We start from the raw sequence: 23,336 nt of genomic DNA, 5'->3' as shown, positions 1-23,336 counted from the left end.
TTTGTGAAACAATATTGTTATGATGATGATTCATGGCATTTCTATCCCACCTTCTCCTCAAAGGAGCTCAATGTGGTATGCACGGTTATTCCGCTCATTTAATCCCCATTGCACCACACTGCCTCTCTAGAGGGCTTTGAGCTCCACTCTGACTGAACTTAACTACAGGGATACCTTGGTTTACAACCATAATCCGTTCCGGAGGTCCGGTTGTACAGTGGTGCAAACGGGATCCGTTCCAGAGGCCCGTTCACAACATGAAAAGCCCACAACCTGAAGCGCCGTATCTGTGCAGGTGAGCGGCGCAATTTGGTGCCTGTGTGCATGCGCGAAGCGCGATTTGGTGCTTGTGCGCATGTGTGAGTGACGAAACCTGGAAGTAACACTTTCCGGTACTTCCAGGTTGCCGCGGAATGCAACCTGAAAAAACGTAACATGAAGCAAACGTAACATGAGGTATGACTGTAAACCAAAACAGTTTGTAACCCAAGGCGTGCTTTCGCCAATGGGGCCTCCAAAAACGAAATTGGTTGTAATCCAAAAAAAAAAGGGACATACACTTCCGGGTTTGACGTGGTTGTAATCCAAAACGGTTGTAATCCAAAACGGTTGCAAACCAAGGTACCACTGTATATGCAAATCTGCCCCAGTGAGCATATGTCCAGGTTGGGGGGGACCTGAATGTGCCGGAGGAGGGCACTGTGAGCACATGCAGTCCCAACCCCAAGACACCCCCCCAAGCACTGAATAAAAAACGCAGAGATGGCAAAGTGGGCTGGGCTTGGCATTAAAGAATGCAAGAGGCGTAACAACAGTCTTTAGAAAGGGACTTTAAGTTCAGCTCCCCTGGAGCAAAGCTTAGAGTAAAACTGGCCACTATTTCCAAAACTCGTGCAAGGAGCGCAATGTTTGGACTGCTAATTGTGCCCTGTACTCTATTTATAAGGGACCCCACTGCATGCCCTCTAGCCATAAGTATGTTCAGCCCATGTTGTGCACCAAGGAGTTAAATGGCTTGCCAAAAAGCACATAGGGAAGAGAGGGGGGAGGAAGGGGGAGGAAATACCATGACAGTTCAATTCCCTCCGCGGATTAATTTGTAATTCAATTGCTAAATGCAACCCTGTGTACGGCAAGCATGATTTATGGTATGTAAAGCAAACCACACTGGGTTGGGGGTGGAGGTGTTGCGTTCTTGTCTTTTGCTTCTCTAAACCCTCCTCTTGCTTCTGAGGCTAAATAAGAGATAGCAGCTTTCAGAAGTTGTCCCTTAAGAAGAGAGTACCCTAACCTCCCATTACGAATCAGTCTGATCCCAAGGCTAAAATGAAGATATAGCCCTGCCTGCCCTGGGAAAAGGAACAAAATCACTGGCTTTCCTGTAAGGAAAGTGGGGCTTTTAAAGGGTAGGAGGAAACCTCATACAGAGTCAGATCCTTGGTCCATTGAGCTCAGTATGGTTTACACTGCCTGGCAGCAGCTCTCCAGGGTTTCAGGCTGAGCAGAGTCGCAGCCCCACCTGGAGGTGGCGAGGATTGGAACCCAGAACCTGGCAATAGCCCTCCAGCACTGTTGCACATATTCATTGCATTTTTCATTTCATTTCATTTCATTTCATTTCACATTCAGATTGTGCATTGCTGTATTGCACAATTGCAGATTGTGCATTGTGTATTGCTACACATGAGGCTGTTTGCAAGCTGACGCAACAACAAAAAGGTAAAGGTAAAGGTACCCCTGACCAAAGTCGTCCAGTCGCGGGTGACTCTGGGGTTGCGGTGCTCATCTCGCTTTACTGGCTGAGGGAGCCGACGTTTGTCTGCAGACAGCTTCCAGGTCCTGTGGCCAGCATGACAAAGCTGCTTCTGGTGAACCAGAACAGTGCATGGAAACACCGTTTACCTTCCCGCCGGAGTTTACCTATTTATCTACTTGCACTTTGACATGCTTTCGAACTGCTAGGTGGGCAGGAGCAGGGACCGAGCAACGGGAGCTCACCCCGTCGGGGGATTCGAACCGCCGACCTTCTGATTGGCAAGCCCTAGGCTCTGTGGTTTAGACCACAGCACCTCCCAGGATAGCTGCTGCCAATCAGTGCAAAGGTAGCTTTTTTTAATACTACACAACAAATCAGCAAAAGAGCTGAGAAGGGAGACTGGCCAGTTCCACTGGGCCATTTAATTGAAAAGCCTTCTTTAAAACCAACATTCAATCAGGGCTTTTAAAGAAAATTAACAGGGTGTATGTGACGAAAGGAATAAATTTTCTCAGCCCAGATGGCTCTGCTAAATCATTTATGCCGCCAAACCTGCCTCCTTTTTGCCAGCTTTGTTTGGCACCAGGCCTCATCAAAGAGGCTGTCAGCTGAATCAGGATGAACCCCCTTTTGATGGGACTTGGCTGCAAATGTCTTCTTCTTTAGGCTAATTTCCCCCCTCCCCACTGGTTCATCCCCTGAGGGGCTGTTTCTTAAGTTGTAGGAGCCAAAAGGAATCTGTTTCGGATGGCAGCTTTCTTCATCTTGGCAGGAAGGGATGCAAGAGGTAAGGTAGATGTGGTCCACGAAGAGGCTTTGGAGGAACTGAAAATGGGGATAGGTACTGTGAGCAAGCCTGAAATCCTCCCTCTAATTCCAAAGTGGATGAAGAGCAAAAACAAACAAAGCAAGCACACTCAGGGCCCTCCATCAGCATTTCTTCCTGCCGTGCCTGTGACTCATGCTGGGGAGAGCAATTCAACCCTCTCCAATGCAACTGTGCAACCCATTAGCCATGGGCCCCAGGCAGGGGCCTCCACTTCTTTCTGTGCAGCCCCAAGCTCAGACAGCAAGAGAGAAGGAAGGAAGGAAGGAAGGAAGGAAGGAAGGAAGGAAGGAAGGAAGGAAGGAAGGAAGGAAAGAAAGAAAGAAGGCAGGCTATATGGATATGGATGAATGGACAGATGGGCCATGCACAGGGGTGGGTTTGGTCTTTTAAACTTCAGTGGTGCCCTGTGTGAGGCCAAAATCCAGCTCCCTCCACTTCTGCCCTTGCATTCTGTGTGATGCTCTGCCGTGTCCTCCTTTACTCAGCGCCCAGTGTGGGGGAACTGGTTGTGCTGCCCTAAATCCACCTCTGGATACTTTTGGCTGGCCATTGTGGGAACACGATGCTGGCCTGGGCTGGCCATTGGCCTGATTCAGCAGACTCCCCGTCTCTCCTTATGTCCTTCCCCAAGGCAGAAAACTTTCAAGCGACACTTGACTAGTACCTGCGGGTGTCCTTGGTTGGTGACTTGCGGGACCTCAAAAGCCTCCATTGGAGGATCTGGGAAGGTGATGTCCTTCTCTGGGACCGGCTGAGCATAAAGCGGCCGGGCCTTCATCTCTTTCCTTCAGAGGGAGGAAGGGAGGGGGAGAATGGAATTTTAGGGGTTGTTTGCAGCTACACCTTCAGAAATGTATTGCCAGATGTCCAAGAAAGACAACACAACTCTAGGCCCATTTCCTCAGAAGCAAGGGTCGGAAAGTCTATCCATTGCAAATTCTCTTGCTCCTTCCATCTTAAATTCACTTCTCCACATTTCCACATCAATTTGCTTTTTAAAAATAGTCTTCATAAAAATTCACCAGCATTTTAGTGCTCATTTCTCCTAACACACAACTTTTTGGATGCACATCTTGGCAAAGCAGTTTTCCCCAATACAACGATTTTTTGTGTGCTATAGTCACAATATGTGCATTCGTATGAGCACGTTATCTCAGTATATGCATTTTTGCCAACACTACCAGGCTGGAGAACTGCACTGCGATATTTGGGAGAGCGTGACTTCTGACGAATGGCTGCATTTTGGTTTGTTTTTCATTTCTGGACAGCTGCAGTTCAGAAAGTTCAAGTTAGCTAGTTGCCTACATTGACCGAGAGTGGCTCTCTTTCGCTCACCGGGGATGTTTGGTAGGATCTGCACTAAGGCAGAATCTATGTCCTCTTGTGCAAAGATGCGTAGGATTATGATTAAGACATGTCTAGGACTGCCCTGTCCCGTCCCCCACCCCCATTCATGTGCCTTTAGCTGGAATTCCTGCATTGCAGGGGATTGGGCTAAATCAGGGGTTGGCAAACTTTTTCAGCAGGGGACCGGTCCACTGTCCCTCAGACCTTGTGTGGGGCCAGACTATATTTTTTGGGGGGAAATGAATGAGGGACGATGTGCAGCGCACGAAAGGGCTCTGGAGAGGGGCTGTTTAAAATGGTGGCTGCTCGAGCACTGCTGCTGCTGGCACCGAGAAAGCCCAGCCCCCTTCCTCCTCTAGGCAGGGCAGGGAGAAGCCAGGAGGAGGGAGGGAGGAGGCGCCGCTGTGGTGTGTGAGGGGGGGGAATGGTGCAGCCTGGACAATCGAAATCAGATCCATGCTGATTCACGCGGCGATTCCTGGACTGTCTGTGGGCCGGATCCAGAAGGCAATTGGGCCGGATTCAGCCTTAGTTTGCTGACCCATGGGCTAGATGACGCTTTTGGGTACCTTCCAACTTTACAGTTCTTTGATTCTATTCTTAGCAGCCTGTTGTGATGTCTCCCCACTTACATGTAATCTTTGATATTGCTCACTATCCGGCCAACGGCTAAGACAGTGCCGTCGGGTTGTTCCAGAGGCTCATTGATCCCCTTGAGGAATACCTGAAATCAGAGAGAACAATGATTACTAAAGACCTGTTTCTGCTCTTAACACAGGTTCACAGTCATCAACCCTTCCCCTCACTTCTGCCCTAAATGTTACCTCTTAGCATCTTTGACTTCTCATAACTTCTTATTTCTTCCATTTCTTATTTCTTCTTACATCTCATCTCATCTGTAAGCTCCTTATGCAGCCACTGGTTTCTTTAGATGCCTCCCACTTTTCTTTCTTGTTAGAATTGTCTGCCTTGTGCCTTCAATATTTCACATTTAAGAAACTCTGATCCATCTTGTACTCCCTTCTCTTTGAGTATTTCTAGCTATGAGTGCTCACCCAGCAGTTCCTTAAGCTTTTTGAAACCAGCCTTTTTCAAGTCTAGAGTGCATGTCCAACCACACTCAGTTCCCTTGCCTCTGGGTCATGAAACCCAAGAGGACCTGATCATCATTTCCTCCCAAGGTTTACAGTACTTCCACTTCATTAATCAGTTCTTCCCTGTAGATGAGGACCAGGTCCAAGATAGACAATCCCCTTGTTGCTTCTTCCATCTTTTGGAAAAATGAAATTGTCAGCAAGGCAAGGGATAAATTTTTTGGACCTTATATTCTTGGCAGAGTTTAACAGATATCAGGGTAGTTGAAGTTTCCTGTAACTACTATATCTCTCATTTTTGAATGTTTGGCAATCTGCTCCAGGAAGGCATCACCCAAGTCTTCAGTCTGGCTTGGCGGTCCATAGCTGACACCACTGTAAGGTCCCTGTTGCTTCCCTCTCCCACAATTTTTACCCATATGCCCTCAATCTGTTTTCCATGGTGTTCCATGCTCCAGGTCATGGATTTCATCACAAGTGCACATATTCTTTATGTATAATGCTGCTATTCCCCCCTCCCTGCCTGCTTGGTATATTCCTTTTGAACAGGTTATACCCCTCAATTTCTACATTCCAATCATTAGTACCACCCCACCAGGTTTCAGTAATGCCTATTAGGGTCATATTTGCCACTTTGCATCAAGAGTTCAAATTCATCTTGCTTGTTTCCCATACTCTGAGTATTAGTATAGAAACAACTGAAACCATGAGTCATTCCCTTCCTTCTTGCATTTTCCTGGCCTTTATCAGGTTTCTGGGGTACCACCTCAGTTTCCTATGCATCAATCAAGCTATTTTCACCAGTACCAGTATTATCCCCTGTCATCTGTAATATTGTCTCCCTCCCCGTTAAGCTCTCCTGATCAGGTGGCATCCTCCAAATATTGTTGGGCTTCAGCTCCCATCAACCCCAGCCAACATGGCCAAATGCAACTAACGGAGGAGCAGAATCGGGGGGGGGGGGTTGTGCTGTGAGCCCGCCCATGTTATGCTCAGGTTGTATATATTTGCAAATAAAACAATCTATCCTAAAGACACCACAGTCTCCATCGACCTTCCTTTCAAGGAGACAAAACCCAGAGTGAGTGCTGGAACCTCTGGAAATTCTCACTGCTCAGAGTCTGGGGTGCTATGTAACAATATTAAGTTTGGTGTTTTTAAAAGGTACCTTAAAAGCAATCATTCCTGATGGAGGAGAGTTTCCTCCTATTCCTTCACTTTCTCATTTCCACCAATACAACAAAATTAATCGAGAAAGGATCTCTAGCAAGCAGGGATAGAAACTGGGAGAGGTGAGAGGTGAAAGGAGGTAGGAAGGGAAAGGATCCATCCATTCCAGACCCTTGATCATCTCAGTCACTGTCCTCTGCACATATTCCAGCAAGTCAACACCCTTCTTAATTAATTAGTTTCCATTCATTTAAAGTCACCACATGCTGTGTGAAAATTCCCCACCTTTGTGTGTTCTGAAATTGTCGCCAATCCATTTGGTCAGCAGAAACAGGATTGCAGCCGCAGGCACTTGTGGGGCATATGACCCCAAAGGTCTTGGCACTGGCCTGGTGCCACCCAAAGCTCGCCAATGCCACCTCGCCCACCATTTTGGATTTGCCGGCCTGAGCCTTACCTCCAAGCCTGTGTAATTCATTCCAGGGTAGCGGGGGATGAGACTGCCTTTGCGGATTATGGTGACATGCAGCTTGGTCCCCGCTGGGTCCTTCTTCCTAGGCTGTTCGGGAAAGAACGAAATGCTTAAGGTGAAATGGGAATGGAGAGAGAGCAAGCAAATGAGGCAACAAACCAAGAGTTTCTCAAGAGTCCAGATTACTCTGTGTTGGCCCTGAGCAGCCATAACTGCAGGCTGATAATTAAAGCCCATTGTCCTCTGGAGTGCCCTGTCTAGAAAGATCAATGTCATCAATCTTTCCCCTTTGGCATTTAAACATTTCGCAGCCCAGGAAGACCTGCCACCAACCTCTGTGGGAAAAGTAAATAATGTTTTGATCAGCAGAGAAAAGAGGCGAGGGCTGAGTACACGTTATACATTTAAAACACGCTGTTTCCCCCAAAGGGTCCTGGGATCTTTAGTCTGCCTCTCACAGAGCTATGATTCCCAGTGCCGCTACAATTCCTAGCACCAACACTGAACTGAGGGCTGGGAGGGGCTGCCCTTTCTTCCCATTGACCCAAACCCATAAGCAGACTTGCCACAAAATGGTGACCCCCTACAGATTCTTAAATGTGAGTAAAGCAGCCGTGCTTGGGGCCACCAGCAGCTTTGGATGACCGTTTGGGATCATGAATAAATCAGCCAGAGAAACACAAAGAACCGCATGGAAAGCTAATCTTGGGGCCACTGGAGTCTGCAAATGGACTTTGGAGCAATCACACCACAAGACAGCTAATCATTATTACCTCATCAATACAAGCACTCTCCTTAAAAATCACTGCTCAAATGAGGGGAAATGGCGTATGGAATAAAGGTCAGGTTTTTAATGCAGAGAGGGAGGAAATTAACAGGCGTTACATTCTGCGCTGCGTGAAACCTTCACAAAAATGCAGAAATCCTCTCCCCCACACCCGCCCAGGATGCAGCGGCTCCTTCTGAGGCAGAGGAAGACAAGCCCATCTTACACAGAGCTGATGAGTTTTAGGTTTGTCCCCCTCCTCCTCCCTACAAGGACAGCAATTGAGTCTGGGGGAGAGGAAGAAGCTGATAGCCACTGCTATACCCTGGACCAGATGTACAGTAAGTAGGCAGTAGGCAGGTGGGAGCTGGCTGAGGGCAGATGGGGAAGGCAGGGCCCCATCCTCCCCAATCGAGCAGTTCCAAAGGTCCCAGGTTCAGGGGTGCTGTGAGGGTAGGACTTTGGGGCCCATATGGATTTTCTTCTGGAAGCACATAAAGCGGAAAAGAGTCCTAAACTTGCACTATATTCCACTACGGTTCCAGAAGAGGCTTCACTGTGTTCCGTTCCAGTTGTCTCACCTAAAAGAGGATACTGTATTACAGAGATGGGAGAGGTTCAGGACAGTTCAAAGAAAGGCCTTCTTCCCAGAGTACAAACACGGAACTCCCTCCCACAGGAGGCAGCAAGGGCAACCAGCGTAGATGGCTTTAAAAGAGGATTAGACAAGTTCATGGAGGATAAAGCTATTGTTGGCTGCTGGCCAACATGGCTCTGCTCTGCCCTCCACAGAAGGAGGCAGCAACACTTCTGAGCGCCAGTTGCTGGAAGCCCCAGGAGGGCAGAGAGCTGCTCTTGGGACTGGGTCCTGCTTCCTAGATTCCCATAGTGGGCATGTGGCTGATCCCTGTGAGAAGAGGATGCTGGACTCAGTGGGCCCTTGGCCTGATCCAGCAGGCTGATATGATGTATGTACTCCTACAGAAACCACCTTACACTGCATTTAAAACCGAAATCGCATTTGGATAGAAACTGTTTCTCAGGTGGCTAGTCCTAGTCTTTATAACCCTGTACCTTCTTCCAGAAGGGGATGCGGGTGGTGCTGTGGGTTAAACCACAGAGCCTAGGACTTGCCGATCAGAAGGTCGGCGGTTCGAATCCCCGTGACGGGATGAGCTCCCGTTGCTCGGTCCCTGTTCCTGCCAACCTAGAAGTTCGAAAGTACGTCAAAGTGCAAGTAGATAAATAGGTACTGCTCTGGCGGGAAGGTAAACTGCGTTTCCGTGTGCTGCTCTGGTTCGCCAGAAGCAGCTTAGACATGCTGGCCACATGACCTGGAAGCTGTACGCCGGCTCTCTCGGCCAATAAAGCAAGATGAGCGCCGCAACCCCAGAGTCATCCGCGACTGAACCAAATGGTCAGAGGTCCCTTTACCTTTACCTTCTTCCAGAAGGCAGAAGCTGAAAGAGATCATTTCCGGGGTGCGTACTATCCTGCACTATCTCTGCAGCTTTCCTATGACACCTGGAAGCATAGATTTGATCCAAGGTGGGAAGAGTGCACCCAATTATTCTTTCCGCAGTCTTTACAACCCTGGACAGCATTGTTTCCCCCCTGACTGTAAACTGCCATGTGAATGCAGCCTGGCTCAGACCAGCTTGATCTATGTTGACTGGAAATGGCTCTCCAGGGTTTCAGACAAGAGGTCTCACTCCATCCTACCTGGAGATGTCAGAGCAAAAACCCAGGCAAAGCAGATGATGGCCCTTCCCCTCTCTTAAAGGGACCCCAGGGCTCTGGCTTACCACATTCACTCGAGCACATCCTTCTGACTTCTCAGGCTTTGAAAACCTGAAACATTTTCCCATCACGGATTATTGCCTTTGCATAAAGATTTCCTGGGCCTGACCCCAGTGAACTTCAACAAAACGTTTTCTTGTGAGTGAGGCTGCTGTAGAATGTAGTCTGTAAGCCTGGAATTAGGAGGTTGCCAACAAAGGTCCGTATAGTAAAAGCTATGGTTTTCCCAGTAGTGATGTATGGAAGTGAGAGCTGGACCATAAAGAAGGCTGATGGCTGAAGAACTGATGCTTTTGAATTCTGGTTCTGGAGGAGACTCTTGAGAGTCCCATGGACTGCAAGAAGACCAAACCTCTCCATTCTGAAGAAAATCATCCCTGAGTGCTCACTGGAAGGACAGATCCTGAAGCTGAGGCTCCAAGACTTTGGCCACCTCATGAGAAGAGAAGACTCCCTGCAAAAGACCCTGATGTTGGGAAAGATGAAGGGCACAAGGAGAAGGGGATGACAGAGGACGAGATGGTTGGACAGTGTTCTCGAAGCTACAAACATGAGTCTGACCAAACTGAGGGAGGCAGTGGAGGACAGAGGTGCCTGGCGTGCGTCCATGGGGTCACGAAGAGTCGGACACGACTAAACGACTAAACAACAACAACAGGAGGAGGTTGGATCCCAACATACGGGGAAAGTAAAGATGCCTCCTCCAGAGGTGAGAAGAAGACTGTCTCGAAAGACAGATGGTGCATTTGAAATAGTCCTCTGTGTCAGAAAAATTCCCAACAAATGGGAACACAGCAAATCAAGGAAGAGGCTAGGTGAGAACTCCCTTAAGCAACATCTTCTCTTCTCCATGCAGTAGAATCAGGGCTCATCCACACTTCCCTTATCCACAGTGGTGTGTGGATCCACAAGCAAAAGTGGGTGGAGCAACATACACTAATATTCTCACACAGCCCTCCCTGTTGTCCATCTGTGCAAGCAAGAGGCACTATCAGAGCTTGAGGCCAGGCAAAAATATTCAAGGAGGGTGCAAAGCAGAGCAAGTGAGAGGCTGGCAACTTGGAGGGAGCCCTGAGGGCCAGACAGACATGCCTAAAGGTAAAGGTAAAGGACCCCTGACAGTTAAGTCCACTCAGGAACGGTTTTTCCGGGTCATGTGGCCAGCATGACTAAGCCTCTTCTGGCAAAACCAGAGCAGCGCACGGAAACGCCATTTACCTTCCCGCCAGAGCAGCACCTATTTATCTACTCACACTTTGACGTGCTTTCGAACTGCTAGGTTGGCAGGGGCAGGGACCAAGCAACGGGAGCTCACCCCGTCACGGGGATTCGAACCGCCGACCTTCTGATCGGCAAGCCCAAGGTTCAGTGGTTTAGACCACAGCGCCACCCGCGTCCCAGTTTCCCCCTCTCTACAGTAAAGCACTTGTTTATTCATGGCAATCCATCTTTGAAGATGGATAGCAACCTATCAGGGCACATACAGGCCAGGCCTTTAGATTGCTTGCATAGATCATCCAAGCCTGGGGTGGGGACCTTCTCCAGCCCAAGAGCCACATTCCTGCCTGGGCAACTTTCTGAGGACCACAGGCCAGTCACGGATGAGTCAACAAGGCAGAAGTGGGCACTGGAACTCATGCCCCATTTAACTTGGCCTGGCAGGCAACTGTGTGCACACACTCCTACTCCCCTCTCTAACCTCCATCCAAAAAAGAAGAGGCATTAGCAGACATATTCTAAAAAATGGTCAAGGAGGGGTGTGTGCAAAGCACAGTAATTGAGCTTTGGCCTGGGGAGAGCTCCAAGGGTCAGACAGAGGGGCCTGAAGGGTCACATTTGACCCCCAGGATCTGAGGCTCTGCACCCCAGTCTGCCTCCCCCAACCATCAAAGCATGTGGGCAGCTTCCCAGAGGAGGAGGATGCTCTCTGAACAGAGGTGGGGAACCTGCAGCCTTCCAGACATGGCTTAACTCCAACTCCCATCGCCTCCAGTGAGCTTGGTTAATGGCCAGAGAGAATGGAACCCAGCAACCAAACATGTGAACAACCATCTATGTCTTCCACAATCGTCTAGGCCTATGGTGATGGCACAACTTGCCCTTTCTGAACCTTAAGTTAGGTGTGGGCTGAGAAGCCAATGGTACATATGCCCATGGTTGGACAGCCAGGCAGATAATGGGAGCAGATTGTGGGATGTGGCTTACCAGCACTAGGGCACAGTGGTAGTGGTGAAAGGGTTGCAGGTACTTCACAGGGATGATGTATTTGGCCAAGATCTCTTTGGTGTCTTTGTCGGCCACGATCAGGGAGATCCCTGGAAAAGAAAGAAAAGGAGGCAGACTCATTAGCACATGTAATTAAAATCCCTCAGGGCCAATGTGCACCAAGCAGGAGGGGATTTTCAATTATTTTTATCAGAACAGTGAAGCAGAACACTGCATTGCATTGCTTTTGCATCTCACCTTTTCCCCAAAGAGCACATGGTTCTCTCTTTCCTCATTTAATCCCCACAACAACCCTGTGAGGTAGGTTAGGCTGGGAGAGGCAGAGACTGGCTCCCAAGGTCACCCATAAGCTTCATGACTGAGTTGGGATTTGAACCCTGGATTCCCAGGTCCTAACCAGACACTAACCATCACACTGCACTGACTATTTATAGGTTGACTTTAGGAAAGGTAGAAGGACAGGACTTCCGGGTTGGCGCCATCGCCGAATGGCGGACTCCCTCCGAGCTCCGGAGGGAGCCTGCTCGGCAGGGGCTGGGTCTTACCGCGCCGGCGACGCGGGGACCCTTAAAACCCACGGCCACGGAGGCCGTGGACATGGTGACTCGGCTGGCACCGCTAGCGCCCTCCCGACTCGTGAAGGAGCCTTTTTAAAGGCTACGGATCGGGTGCCGGGGAGAGGCGCGGTGCTTTGAGTCCTCTGCTAGCCCTGCCGAGCGAAGCTGCATGCCATCCGGCGGAGAGCGCTGACTTCTTCCATTGAGAATTCGGACTTTTAACAACAACCCGTGAGTAATTTGGAAAAGCGGGTTTAAAAGGAGAAAAAAATGAATTTTTTTCAGATTTGGTACGAGCGGGGGGGGGGGTATCCAAAAAGGAAGTCAGTCCCCCTCCCTACTGTAAACATTCTAAAACAAGGACCGGGCAACCAAGGTCTCGAAAGAACTGTATTTTCGATAAAAACCAAGAATTTCACGATGGGAAACTACAAGAAACTGTGCTGGAGGAGAAGAGTGGAGGGAGAAGGAAAACGTAACCCCCCCCCCCGGGAACCGGGGCGATTGGAGAGAGAGCCTGGTGAAAAGAGACGGAGACTCTGACAGCTGTCAAAGTAGCTGTCAAAGCCGGAAAAATTTAAAGAGGACTCTGTTTTGAGGACTTTGCTGGTTAAATTTGTTACAATTTGCTAAGATTCGGATACAAAATGGCGAAAATATGGAATAACAACTAGACTTTTGGACTAGAGGAAACAAAGTTATAACAATCCCCCTAGAGGAGTTTCGGGACATTACAAAGATGGTCGTAAGTGGAAAAATACCTTCGGAACTTTACAGGACTGGTTATCTTCTGGGAAAGCTGCAAAACTGAAACAGTATTATGTCTACAGGGGTGTTTACATTAAAGGAGACAATAGAATTTTCTATTGAAGAAAGGAAGGGACACAAAATCCCCTGTAGAGTTACTAAACTTCTGAATTAGAACGCTTTAGCAGCGGAACAAGATGAAACTGGACTACAACATGGAAAGAACAATGGGGGGAGCCTTAAAGACCAAAGATTGGAGATTTGAAGTTAAATACTATAAAAATAACTTTAAATTTAAAAAAAAAAATTGGCAAGGGACTGGGGGAAAAATCTGATTATGGATTTAAGAATTCCAGGCAGACAACATAGATTGGTGGACAGGGGGAACTCAAACCGGGGAAGGGGGGGGGGAGAACTAGAATCCAAAGGCTTGCAACTATTTTTTGAATTCTTTTTTCTATATACTTTTTATCTTTTTATATCTTTATATTGTTTTTCTTTATATATTTTGTTGGGTGTTTTTATTTTAAAAAAAAGGGAATTCGTGGAAGGAAAATGGGGGGGACCTTGGGGAGAGAATTTTTGCTTTTTATCAAGGGTAATGACGAGGACTGTATAAGCTTAAATTTGAATCTTGGGCTAAATAAACTAAGTTTAAATTAGGAGGGAGAGCTTGTTGAGCTAACGATATGAAAGGGGAATATGGCAGGGATGGGGGGGGGGAGTCCCAGAAAGTGGATAATGAAAATAAGGTTTTAAATGCATTCTGTTTTTGTCTTACGCTCCCCCTGTGCGTAAGCAACGCAGCCATGCGACTAGAATTGAAGATCGCATCCTTAGAAACTTGCCTGTGGAAGCAAGTCTTCAATTACTGGTTATCATTGTGGCATAGATTACCAAATCATTACCTTGTCCAATGCTTATGGCGAGATGAATTCTCCAGCCTTTGGACTAGTAAAATTCATGCCAAACTCCTGAGCTATGGAATCTCTCCCTCAGATTCCCTAAAACTAGATCAAATCACTGCTCAAAGACTGATCTGTCAAAGACTGGATGACATCGACTTGCAGCAAAATTATACGCTGGGGGGAGGTGTTTGTTCGCCCCAGAACATTGGTATCACTTTAACTTATTGCGTTCCATCATACCTCTCCTCCCTTTCGACTGTTGCCCATAGACTGGCCTTCACCAAAGCGAGGTTCAACGTTTTCCCCTCCAATGTCCTGAGACATAGATTCTCAAAGGGCCAAGTCCCTGCCACGTGCGAATGTGATAAGGTGACGCCGGAGTCGCTCCAGCACATTATGTTCACTTGCCCCCTGTTCAATGTGCCACGGGCAAATTTGTTGGGATCAATCATACAGAAACTAGAGGGTACCCCACCAAAATTCCACCTTGCCCAAATCTTGCAGGATAAGGATTCCCACACAACCCTGAAAGTGGCTAGGTTCCTGGTCGCTGTCCTCTCCCAAAAGCGACGCCAAGGAGCGCTACAAGCTAATTAAGGCGTAGCATGCCTTTCCATCTTATAGTACTTATTGTTATAGTGGTATTTTAGCGACTGTTTTTTTTTTTTTTCTTTTCCCCAAGGCACAAGCTGTCACTTATGTGTTGTTTTTACCTGTATGGGCCTATGGCCGTAATAAATATTATCGTATTATCGTATTATCTTTACTTTCTGTTTTCTGAAAATTTCAATAAATATGATTTTTTTAAAAAAAAGGAAAGGTAGAAGGACAATTTATGCCACATCCTCACCATGCATTTAAAACTAATGAACCCCTTGCCCCAAGACTTTATTAAAATTATCTGTGGGGTGCAGCTCAGCGGTGGAGCCCTTCCTCTGCATGGAAAGGGCTCCTGATTCCATCTCTGGAATCACCAAGGTAGGCTGTGAAGAGCCTCTCTCTGAAACCATGAAGCACTGCTGTCTGTTAGAGAGGAAAATTCTGTCAGACGGACCCCTGGCCTGACATGGCGCCCGCCAACTTCCTATGTTCCTATACCACCAGCATCCAAATTGAAAGCGACCACATGGGATCTTCAACTTGATTAACTAATCTAATGTACATTCATAGCTTTTATCAAGGCTGATGAGTTTCTCAAGCAGATGAGGCAAAAATCAATGTTACCAATTAAGGGCGGTAGCTCACTTGAGCATTGCTCCTAATCAGATTTGGTATAGGAATCTCCTAATCACCATCACCATCATCTAGTGTGAAGAACAGAGAAGGTTTTATTATTAATTTCCCTTGTTTTACACTTTGCAAAACCCGACCCTGCGAGGTTGGACAAGGCTATTCCACAAACTTCCTTGCAAAGAATGGGGGCAGATCTGCATCTTCAGTATCCAGAGCTCCAACATATGCTATGATAAAAAGCCTGGAAAGTTTCCCCAGGGAGGGGCAGTCACAGTCTCATAGCCTAAACTACCTCACAGGGTTGTTGTGAGGATACAGTGGAGAGGGAGATGTGTGTGCCACCTTGAGTTCCTTGGAGAAAAGATAGGATATAAATATTGTTACAAAAGTTGGGCACCATCCCCACTCACTGTTGAGCAGTAGCAAGATCCCAGGGTGGGGGGCTGGGATACCAGGCACTCATATGGGGTCCTGTGTTGCTCTGGAGACTTGAGATACAGTGAAGACTGCCATAGTTTTAAGGAATATGGCTTAGTCATCTATTTATACCTTATGTCTGCATGGAGGGAGTCCAGATCTTACAGCAGGGTCATTTCAAGAGGGACTTGTTCCCCACAGCTGTGCAGCCCTGTAGTCCAAGGCCTCTCTCCCAGCCTCCCTTCAGCCAGCCTGCCCAAGATGGATCCCAGTCTTTCTTCTCCCCTTTCTTCCTCCCAGCATACCTTGCTCTAAAGACACTCTCTTTCTGTCACTTCTAACCCACACCCCATCACCATGGCAACCTCTTTCTGTCCAGGCCCAAGATTCCTGTTAGATGGGCCATCAACACCTTTTGTCTGGTCAGTGCCTCTATCCCAGGTGAGGCCCTGGCTTGGAAAGGAAGCTGAGTCTGTATTTTCCCACTGGCCTCCAATCTGTCATGGGCCAGGAGTCAGCTTCACCTGCTGAGCAGCAGCCTGAAGGAGCCTGATCAGCCTTCTTGCTCCTGATAAGAACCAGCTGGCTCCAGCCTCAGTCAGTTGCCAGAAACAACATTCTTCATTCCTGACCAGACCTTGCAGCTTCTCACTTCTCGTGACCTTGGACCCTCAGCTTTCTTGACCCCCAGATCGTCTGACTATGTGAACTGAGATAGTCCTGACCTTAGGACTGGAGTGGACCTTGTATACAACCTCTGCCTCCAGGCAAGTACCCCCCTGAGACTCAACTGGTTGGCTGGCTTCTCCCTCCATTGAGCTCTGCCATGGCCAGCAGCACAGGACTATGACATTATCTTCCTTTCAGTACTCCAAATAATCAAAATCCTACCTTTTATTAATTTCTAGGGGGGTTTTTTGGGGGGTCTCCCCTAATGTAAAATGAATGAATGGATGAATGTTGAACTTAGTGATCCCTGAGGCTTCTTGCACCCAGGATGCTGCTATGACAGCTTTCTCCTAGGCATCCAAGCAGTGCGAGGGAGAAATGGGGTGGGGGAGGGAGAACTGGCTGGTGCCCCCACTCCTATTCCTGTTTCGCCACCAGGTGAAATTGGGAGAAGGGGGAGGTGGGAAGTTCTTCACCTGAAGGAGCATCTCCACCTCCATCGTTCTGCCCGGACACTGAGGTCCAGCGCCAAGGGCCTTCTGGCGGTTCCCTCGCTGCAAGAAGCAAGGTTACAGGGAACCAGGCAGAGGGCCTTCTCGGTAGTGGCACCCAACCTGTGGAACACCCTCCCACCAGATGTCAAAGGAAAAAAAATAACTACCAAACTTTTAGAAGACATCTGAAGGCAGCCCTGTTTAAGGAAGCTTTTAATATTTAATAGGTTATTGTATTTTAGTGTTCTGTTGGAAGCCGCCCAAAGTGGCGGGGGAAACCCAGCCAGATGGGCGGGGTATAAATCATAAATCATGAAGAAGAAGAAGAAGAAGAAGAAGAAGAAGAAGAAGAAGAAGAAGAAGAAGAAGTAGTAGTCTAGGTGTTCAAGTGATGAAGGACTAAGGTGTGAGGGTGAGCAATGGGAGGCAGTTCACTTAACTCTTTTCATGAGCACATCAACAAGGCTTGCTGCAAAATATGGCAAAAAGAGTGTGTGAAGTGAGGCCAGTCATTTGTTTGCACACCCCTGCTTTGATTTGCGACCCTCGCCTCCCGCAAAATGTTGGCATGAATTTCCCACATTTCTAAACTGAAATCAACAAGCATCGAGCAAAAGGCTCGTGAGATTAAAAATAGCCCTCTTCCACTGGCATGTTATTCTTTGCATTGCTTGTGAAAATGCCCTAATATCCTCAGGGGCACCCAGTTGTCACTGCTGCTGTCCTTGGTGCTGAACTGTAGTCTATTGCTATTGGGAGGTGCTGTAAATGTTGGTGCCTTGTTGCTTAAGATAAACATAGCTCATCAGTACAGCAAAGTGTGGCCCTATTGCAATTAGATCGACTGACCCCACCATGAAACCTTATCTGTTTTCTCCTCCATCTACCCCACAATTCACACTTATTTATCTGAATACACTTTTTGTTGTTGGGGGAAAGGAGGGGAACCTTGATAATGTGCTAATCTTGCCCTGCTAAAGCAGAACATGAAATCCACAAACAGAGAAGGAACCTTCTAAATACAGGGCACATAGAATAGAAATAATCAGTGCTAACCACCAAAAACAGAAGAGCAGGAGAATAAGCAGGCTGTAGGGATGCGGGTGGTGCTGTGGGTTAAACCACAGAGCCTAGGACTTGCCGATCAGAAGGTCGGCGGTTCAAATCCCCGCAACAGGGTGAGCTCCCGTTCCTCGGTCCCTGCTCCTGCCAACCTAGCAGTTCGAAAGCACATCAAAGTGCAAGTAGATAAATAGGTACCACTCCGGCAGGAAGGTAAACGGCGTTTCCGTGCACTGCTCTGGTTCGCCAGAAGCGGCTTAGTCCTGGAAGCTGTATGCTGGCTCCCTTGGCCAATAAAGCGAGATGAGCGCCGCAACCCGAGTTGGCCATGACTGGACCTAATGGTCAGGGGTCCCTTTACCTTACTATTTTTCTTGAAGGGACCGTTTGACTTATTTGTTAAGTAACTTCATTGTGTAGGAAATGGCCAGTAGTCCTCAGATGACCCAAACCCCCATAAAATAAGAGCATAAGAACCCAAGAAGAGTCTGCTGGATCAGGCCAGTGGACCACCTAGTCCAGCATCCTGTTCTCACAGTGGCTGAGCAGTTGCCTATAGAGAAGCCAGCAAGCAGGACCCAGTCACAAGATTTCTCTCCCCTTCCAGCTGTTTCCAACATCTGGCATTCAGAAGCATTGCTGCCTCCAACTGTGGAGACAGAACAGAGCCAGCCTGGCTAGGAGCCATCAACAGACCTCTCCCCAGGAATGTGTCTAATTCTCTTTTAAAGCCATCCATAGGTGGCCAACCCTGACTCCTCTGGAAGCCAGTTCCATGGTTTAAGAAAAGTAATCTCTTTAATCTGTCCTGCATTTTCCAGCATTCAGCCTCCTTGGCTGTCCGTGAGTTCTAGAGTTAGGACAGAGGGACAACTTTTCTCTATCCACTTTCTCCATGCTCTGGATTTTTAAAAAAATAATTTTATAAACCTCTATCATGTTGCCTCTTATTCGCCTTTTCTCTGAACTAAAAAGTCCCAAACTCTCAACCTTTCTTTCATAGGGGAGTCACTCCACCCCCTTGCTTGCCCTATTCTGAAACTTCTCCAATTCTGCAGTACTGTATCCTTTTTAGGTGAGGCAACCAAAACTGTACACAGTAACCCAAAATCACAGGTTATCCCAATTTTTGTGTGGTTTTTTTTGGTGGGGGCAGGAACAGGAAGTGAAATTTGGGGAGATCCTGATTTATTTATTTTTTAGGGAGGAAGAGGAGCTTGCTGCATTGGGGCAGCAACTTCCTGTCTGTTTTAAATGACAATTTAGAAGTCACCGGCTCTGCTGTTGGTCTGAAGTCTGGATAAAGCTGTTGCTCTGGTGCCTCCCTCAATATGGTCTCCATGAGGCAAACATGTCTCATCCCCATCCCTCTTCATTATCTCTTGTACCTCAAGTCACTCTGCTCACAGGAGGCTTGACAAAGGAGGACTCCAGCTGCACATCCTTCTTCAATAACAGCAGCTTGCTTTCGGTGTGACCCCATCAGTGTGGGGAGGGTGCGGGGGAATCACCAAAGCAACAGCACCTGAATAGACCTCTGATCAGCCGCTGATGATCTGCCGCTGATGATCTGCCAGCAAACCTGCCCACCACACTCTCCCCCTCTCTTTCACATTCCCTCCCTCCTCTGTTCTTCTCATCTTGATGCACGACAGACTCAAGCTGCTCCCTGACTTCAGTCACACTCCAGAAAATTGCGGGGATGTTGGCTGCCCACTATGGTTATTACACTTGTGTCAAAGGGCACGGGGCGGGGGATTATTGTGACTCTGCTGGGCCCCTCATCCACTCTTTCCCTTGGCCCAGGGACAGAGCCTCTCTGTACGGCAGAATAATTCCACTTCTGCTTTGCCAAGGTCGCCTTTGCAAAAGAATACAATGAATCCCACACAGCCTGCGTTGCTGTAAAGGCCCAATCAAGCGAACGAGGCAGCCACCTCAGCCTACTGATTTCAGGCATCATAAAAGGTCATCCAATGGCTTTTAAATTCATCATAATTGCTGCTGCTTTTCCTGCTAGAGAGGGGGTGGGAGGTGCTTTGTGGAATTTTCTGCATCAGATGGCAAAATTCACTTGACTAGCCTTGGATGCTGTGTGTCAGGGGTCACTAGTGCGCTCCCCAGGACCTCCCAGGGCACCTGCTGCAAATAGTCTACATAGGTAAATATCCCTGCCAAAATCCCCCATGCACAAGAGATGTTTGCTCTTCAAGCTCAGGTCTTGTTGGCAGAGGATCAGCCTCTCCTGTATTAAACACCCCGGTCCCACTTAAACACCCCTGGATGCCAAGATTGCACACCCATCATCCCATCCATTCTGGACAGAGGAGAGGCGCAAAATGCTTCTATATATGAGCGAGCAGAGCATGCTCACACTGTTTCACAGTCCTGTCCCCCTTTCCTGTGCTTTTAGATGCTGCAGGCATTCGGTGTAATGCTGTGCCCCTGTGGCAGACATGTTTTTGACTGGTGCCCAGGGGACTCTCTCAAGATTACAAATGTGCTAACTGGCCCCAAAACATTGGTGGCTCCTGGGGTGGGTAGGTGGGTGGGCTCACCATTTGCAGCTCTGCCTCAGAGAGCAAAATGCTTTCAGGTTGCTCTGAAAGAGAAACAAGCCTTTGGGGAGTTTGCTTTGAGAAGAAGAAGAAGAGTTTGGATTTGATATCCCGCCTTTCACTCCCTTTAAGGAGTCTCAAAGCGGCTAACATTCTCCTTTCCCTTCCTCCCCCACAACAAACACTCTGTGAGGTGAGTGGGGCTGAGAGACATCAGAGAAGTGTGACTAGCCCAAGGTCACCCAGCAGCTGCATGTGGAGGAGCGGGGAAGCGAACCCGGTTCACCAGATTACGAGACTACCGCTCTTAACCACTACACCACACTGGCTCAGGGCAGGCTTGGCCAAACTTGGCCCTCCAGATGTTTTGGGACTACAACTCCCCTCATCCCTAGCTAACAGGACCAGTGGTCAGGGATGCTGGAAATTGTACAGTGGTACCTTGGGTTACAGGCACTTCAGGTTACAGACACTTCAGGTTACAGACTCCGCTAACCCAGAAATAATACCTTGGGTTAAGAAGTTTGCTTCAGGATGAGAACAGAAATTGTGCTCTGGCAGCGAGGCGGCAGCAGGAGGCCCCATTAGCTAAAGTGGTGCTTCAGGTTAAGAACAGACCTCCAGAACGAATTAAGTTCTTAACCTGAGGTACCACTGTAGTCCCAAAACATCTGGAGGGCCTGGTTTAGGGCTAAACTGAAATCTCTCTCTCTCTCTCTCTCTCTCTCTCTCTCTCACTCACACACACACACACACACACACACCTTCACTAGGGGCTTGCTATTTTCAGAGAAGAGGGTGAGCCACTGCTAGGATTTCCGCATACACCTCAAGTAAGTCAGCCCCTTTGTTACAAATACTGTACTCTCTATATATATTCCGGCTTGTGTAAATGAACGGCTCATCTGAATTTGATTTGCACCATTTAAGGGTCTGACCCTGAAAGAATACAGACTCTTGTCTCTCTCAATCATTCCAGGCTAGGTTAGGTAGAGGAGTACATCAAGCGCTGCTTTATTTCACTTAAGCAACAGCTGTAATGGAATTACGAGGAGTGGGTTGTCTGGCTGCCACTGGCTTTGTTTCGCCAGAGTCTGGCAATAATCTAATTGCGGGCGCTAATGCCATTAGCATTGCTACAATTACCCACATAACATTGCTCAGCTTGGAACGATCAAGATAAAGTCACCAGGGCACATGGCCACTGCCTTGGAAAAATGTAAAAATTATCAACAATCATTTCCCCATCAGATAGATAATTGAGCTGGGAGATGACTGTCTCTGTCTTCCTCTCTCTGTGTGAGTGTGTGTAGGTGCGTGCAATTCTGTGTCAGCTGAAAGATTCAATACCCAAAGGATCTCTGCTTTCCTTTTTGAACAAGCAGGGTTCTGGCCCTATGGGACTCCAGTACCCATCATCCATAACCACTAGTCATGCTAGCTGGGGGCCAGCGGGAGTCCGGCAATATCTGGAAGGTCACAGACTCTCCATTCCCACGTGCTCATTTTTGTCAAACAAGCTCAGCAGGCTTTTAAGGCGCTACCTTTTCACCCGTGCTTACAGCCGGAGTGCCTCTAGCACAATGCTCATGCCGCCATCTTTCTCCAGTGTTAAACAACAACATTTGATGCCAGGGAAATCTCAGAAGCTGGTGTTAATAGGAAGTGGGGCCTGTAGAGACTGAAGGTGAGGCTTCTGTGTTCGGTGCAATTCTTACTCTAGTGTCTACAGAGAATTGAGTTTGCATTCAACAACACACTTTGAATAGAAACTGCTTCCTTGTAAGAGTGAGTGCTTTTTGCACCTGTTAATTTGTTATGCTCTTGAGAAAGGAAGAAATGGGACACAGAAACCATATTTTTTCTGGAGAGATCCCTTTCTGTCTGAACCTCTGACAATGTTATCGAACTGAATGTCTTTTCTCAGAACTTATGGAAACCCTTTTATTGTTCGCTGTTTTTATTTCAAAATTTGTAATAAGAGAGATTGCAAAAAAAAGTGGAACCTTTACTTTCTTTCCAAAGTAACTCAGAATCATAGAATCCACCCACTGCAATGCAGGCAGCACTGCTGATTTGTTCCTGGTGGTTGGGAAGTGCTGGGCAAGGGGCTTTGCAGACCTAGCTAATGTGTCATGCCTGCAAAGCCCCTTTCAGCCCTGCCTTTGCCTGGCTTCATATACGTGGCTTGGCTGAAATGGCCTCGTGGACCAAACTGGGGAGGCCTGAGGGGCTGAGCAGCCTGTGGGCCAGAGGTCTGTTGCCTCTGCTCTGGTGTGAGCTACTAGGAGCGGCAGGGTGTGTCTTGGCATGCAGTAGCTTTTCTGTTAGCCACGCACAGCCTTGTGTGGTAGAATATGCATCAACAGTCACATTGACAGAAGTAAAACAAAGAGTGTTAAAAGCAATATAGGTAAAGGTAAAGGGACCCCTGACCATTAGGTCCAGTCGTGGCCGAATCTGGGGTTGTGGCGCTCATCTCGCTTTATTGGCCGAGGGAGCTGGCGTACAGCTTCCGGGTCATGTGGCCAGCATGACTAAGCCGCTTCTGGCAAAACCAGAGCAGCGCACGGAAACGCCGTTTACCTTCCCGCTGGAGCAGTACCTACTTGCACTTCCTGCTTTTGAACTGCTAGGTTGGCAGGAGCAGGGACCGAGCAACGGGAGCTCACCTCGTCGTGGGGATTCGAACCACCAACCTTCTGATCGGCAAGTCCTAGGCTCTGTGGCTTAACCCACAGCACCACCCGCGTCCCTTAAAAGCAATATAGCCTGGGCCTAAGCTACTACATTAGAGGGCCTCCCACCCCAAGAGGAGAGCGCCTTGTGGCCCTTTCCTGCACTGCACACCTTCTTCTCCTGCCTTCTCCTTGTTCATTTCCACAGTCACTGTCTCCTCCCAGATCGGTCTGTGGGTTGGCTGGGCAGCCACGTGAGTCACGCCCTGGGCTGGCTGCTTGCTGTCTTCATCCGAGGTGGTTTTTCTAGGAGAAACAGAAGAGGAGTCGTGACTTCAAAGCTGAGTTTGTTCACTTATTGCATTGACCACCTTTTTTCTCAAAGGAGCTTGATGTGGTGTGCATAGATCTCCCCCACTTCATTTAATCCCTGTGAGGTAGGTGAGATTGAGAGAAGGTAGTGGCTGACTCAAGGTCACCCACTGAGCGCCATTCGAAGCCTCATCTGCCAGGTCATAGTCCAAGACTCTACCCATTACACCACACTGGCCCC

The 23,336-nt window shown here is 48.2% G+C and overlaps 1 protein-coding gene across 1 annotated transcript in view; it reads right to left on the bottom strand.

Annotated features, from left to right (window-relative positions):
• Positions 1-23,084, bottom strand: part of CCDC33 (coiled-coil domain containing 33) — a 110,641-nt gene extending 87,557 nt beyond the window's left edge. The window contains exons 1-5 of the mRNA XM_028743828.2: positions 22,956-23,084; positions 11,440-11,549; positions 6,654-6,755; positions 4,565-4,656; positions 3,250-3,370 (exon numbers count right to left, since the gene is read on the bottom strand). Coding sequence (XP_028599661.2) covers positions 3,250-3,370; positions 4,565-4,656; positions 6,654-6,755; positions 11,440-11,549; positions 22,956-22,983 — 453 coding nt within the window. The 5' untranslated portion in view covers positions 22,984-23,084. The remainder of the gene's footprint in view (positions 1-3,249; positions 3,371-4,564; positions 4,657-6,653; positions 6,756-11,439; positions 11,550-22,955) is intronic.
• Between the last annotated feature and the right edge of the window lie 252 nt (positions 23,085-23,336).

Source organism: Podarcis muralis, chromosome 9 (genome assembly GCF_964188315.1).
Source record: "Podarcis muralis chromosome 9, rPodMur119.hap1.1, whole genome shotgun sequence".
Classification (NCBI taxonomy): Eukaryota; Metazoa; Chordata; class Lepidosauria; order Squamata; family Lacertidae; genus Podarcis; species Podarcis muralis.
This window is presented reverse-complemented; position numbering and strand designations above follow the sequence as displayed.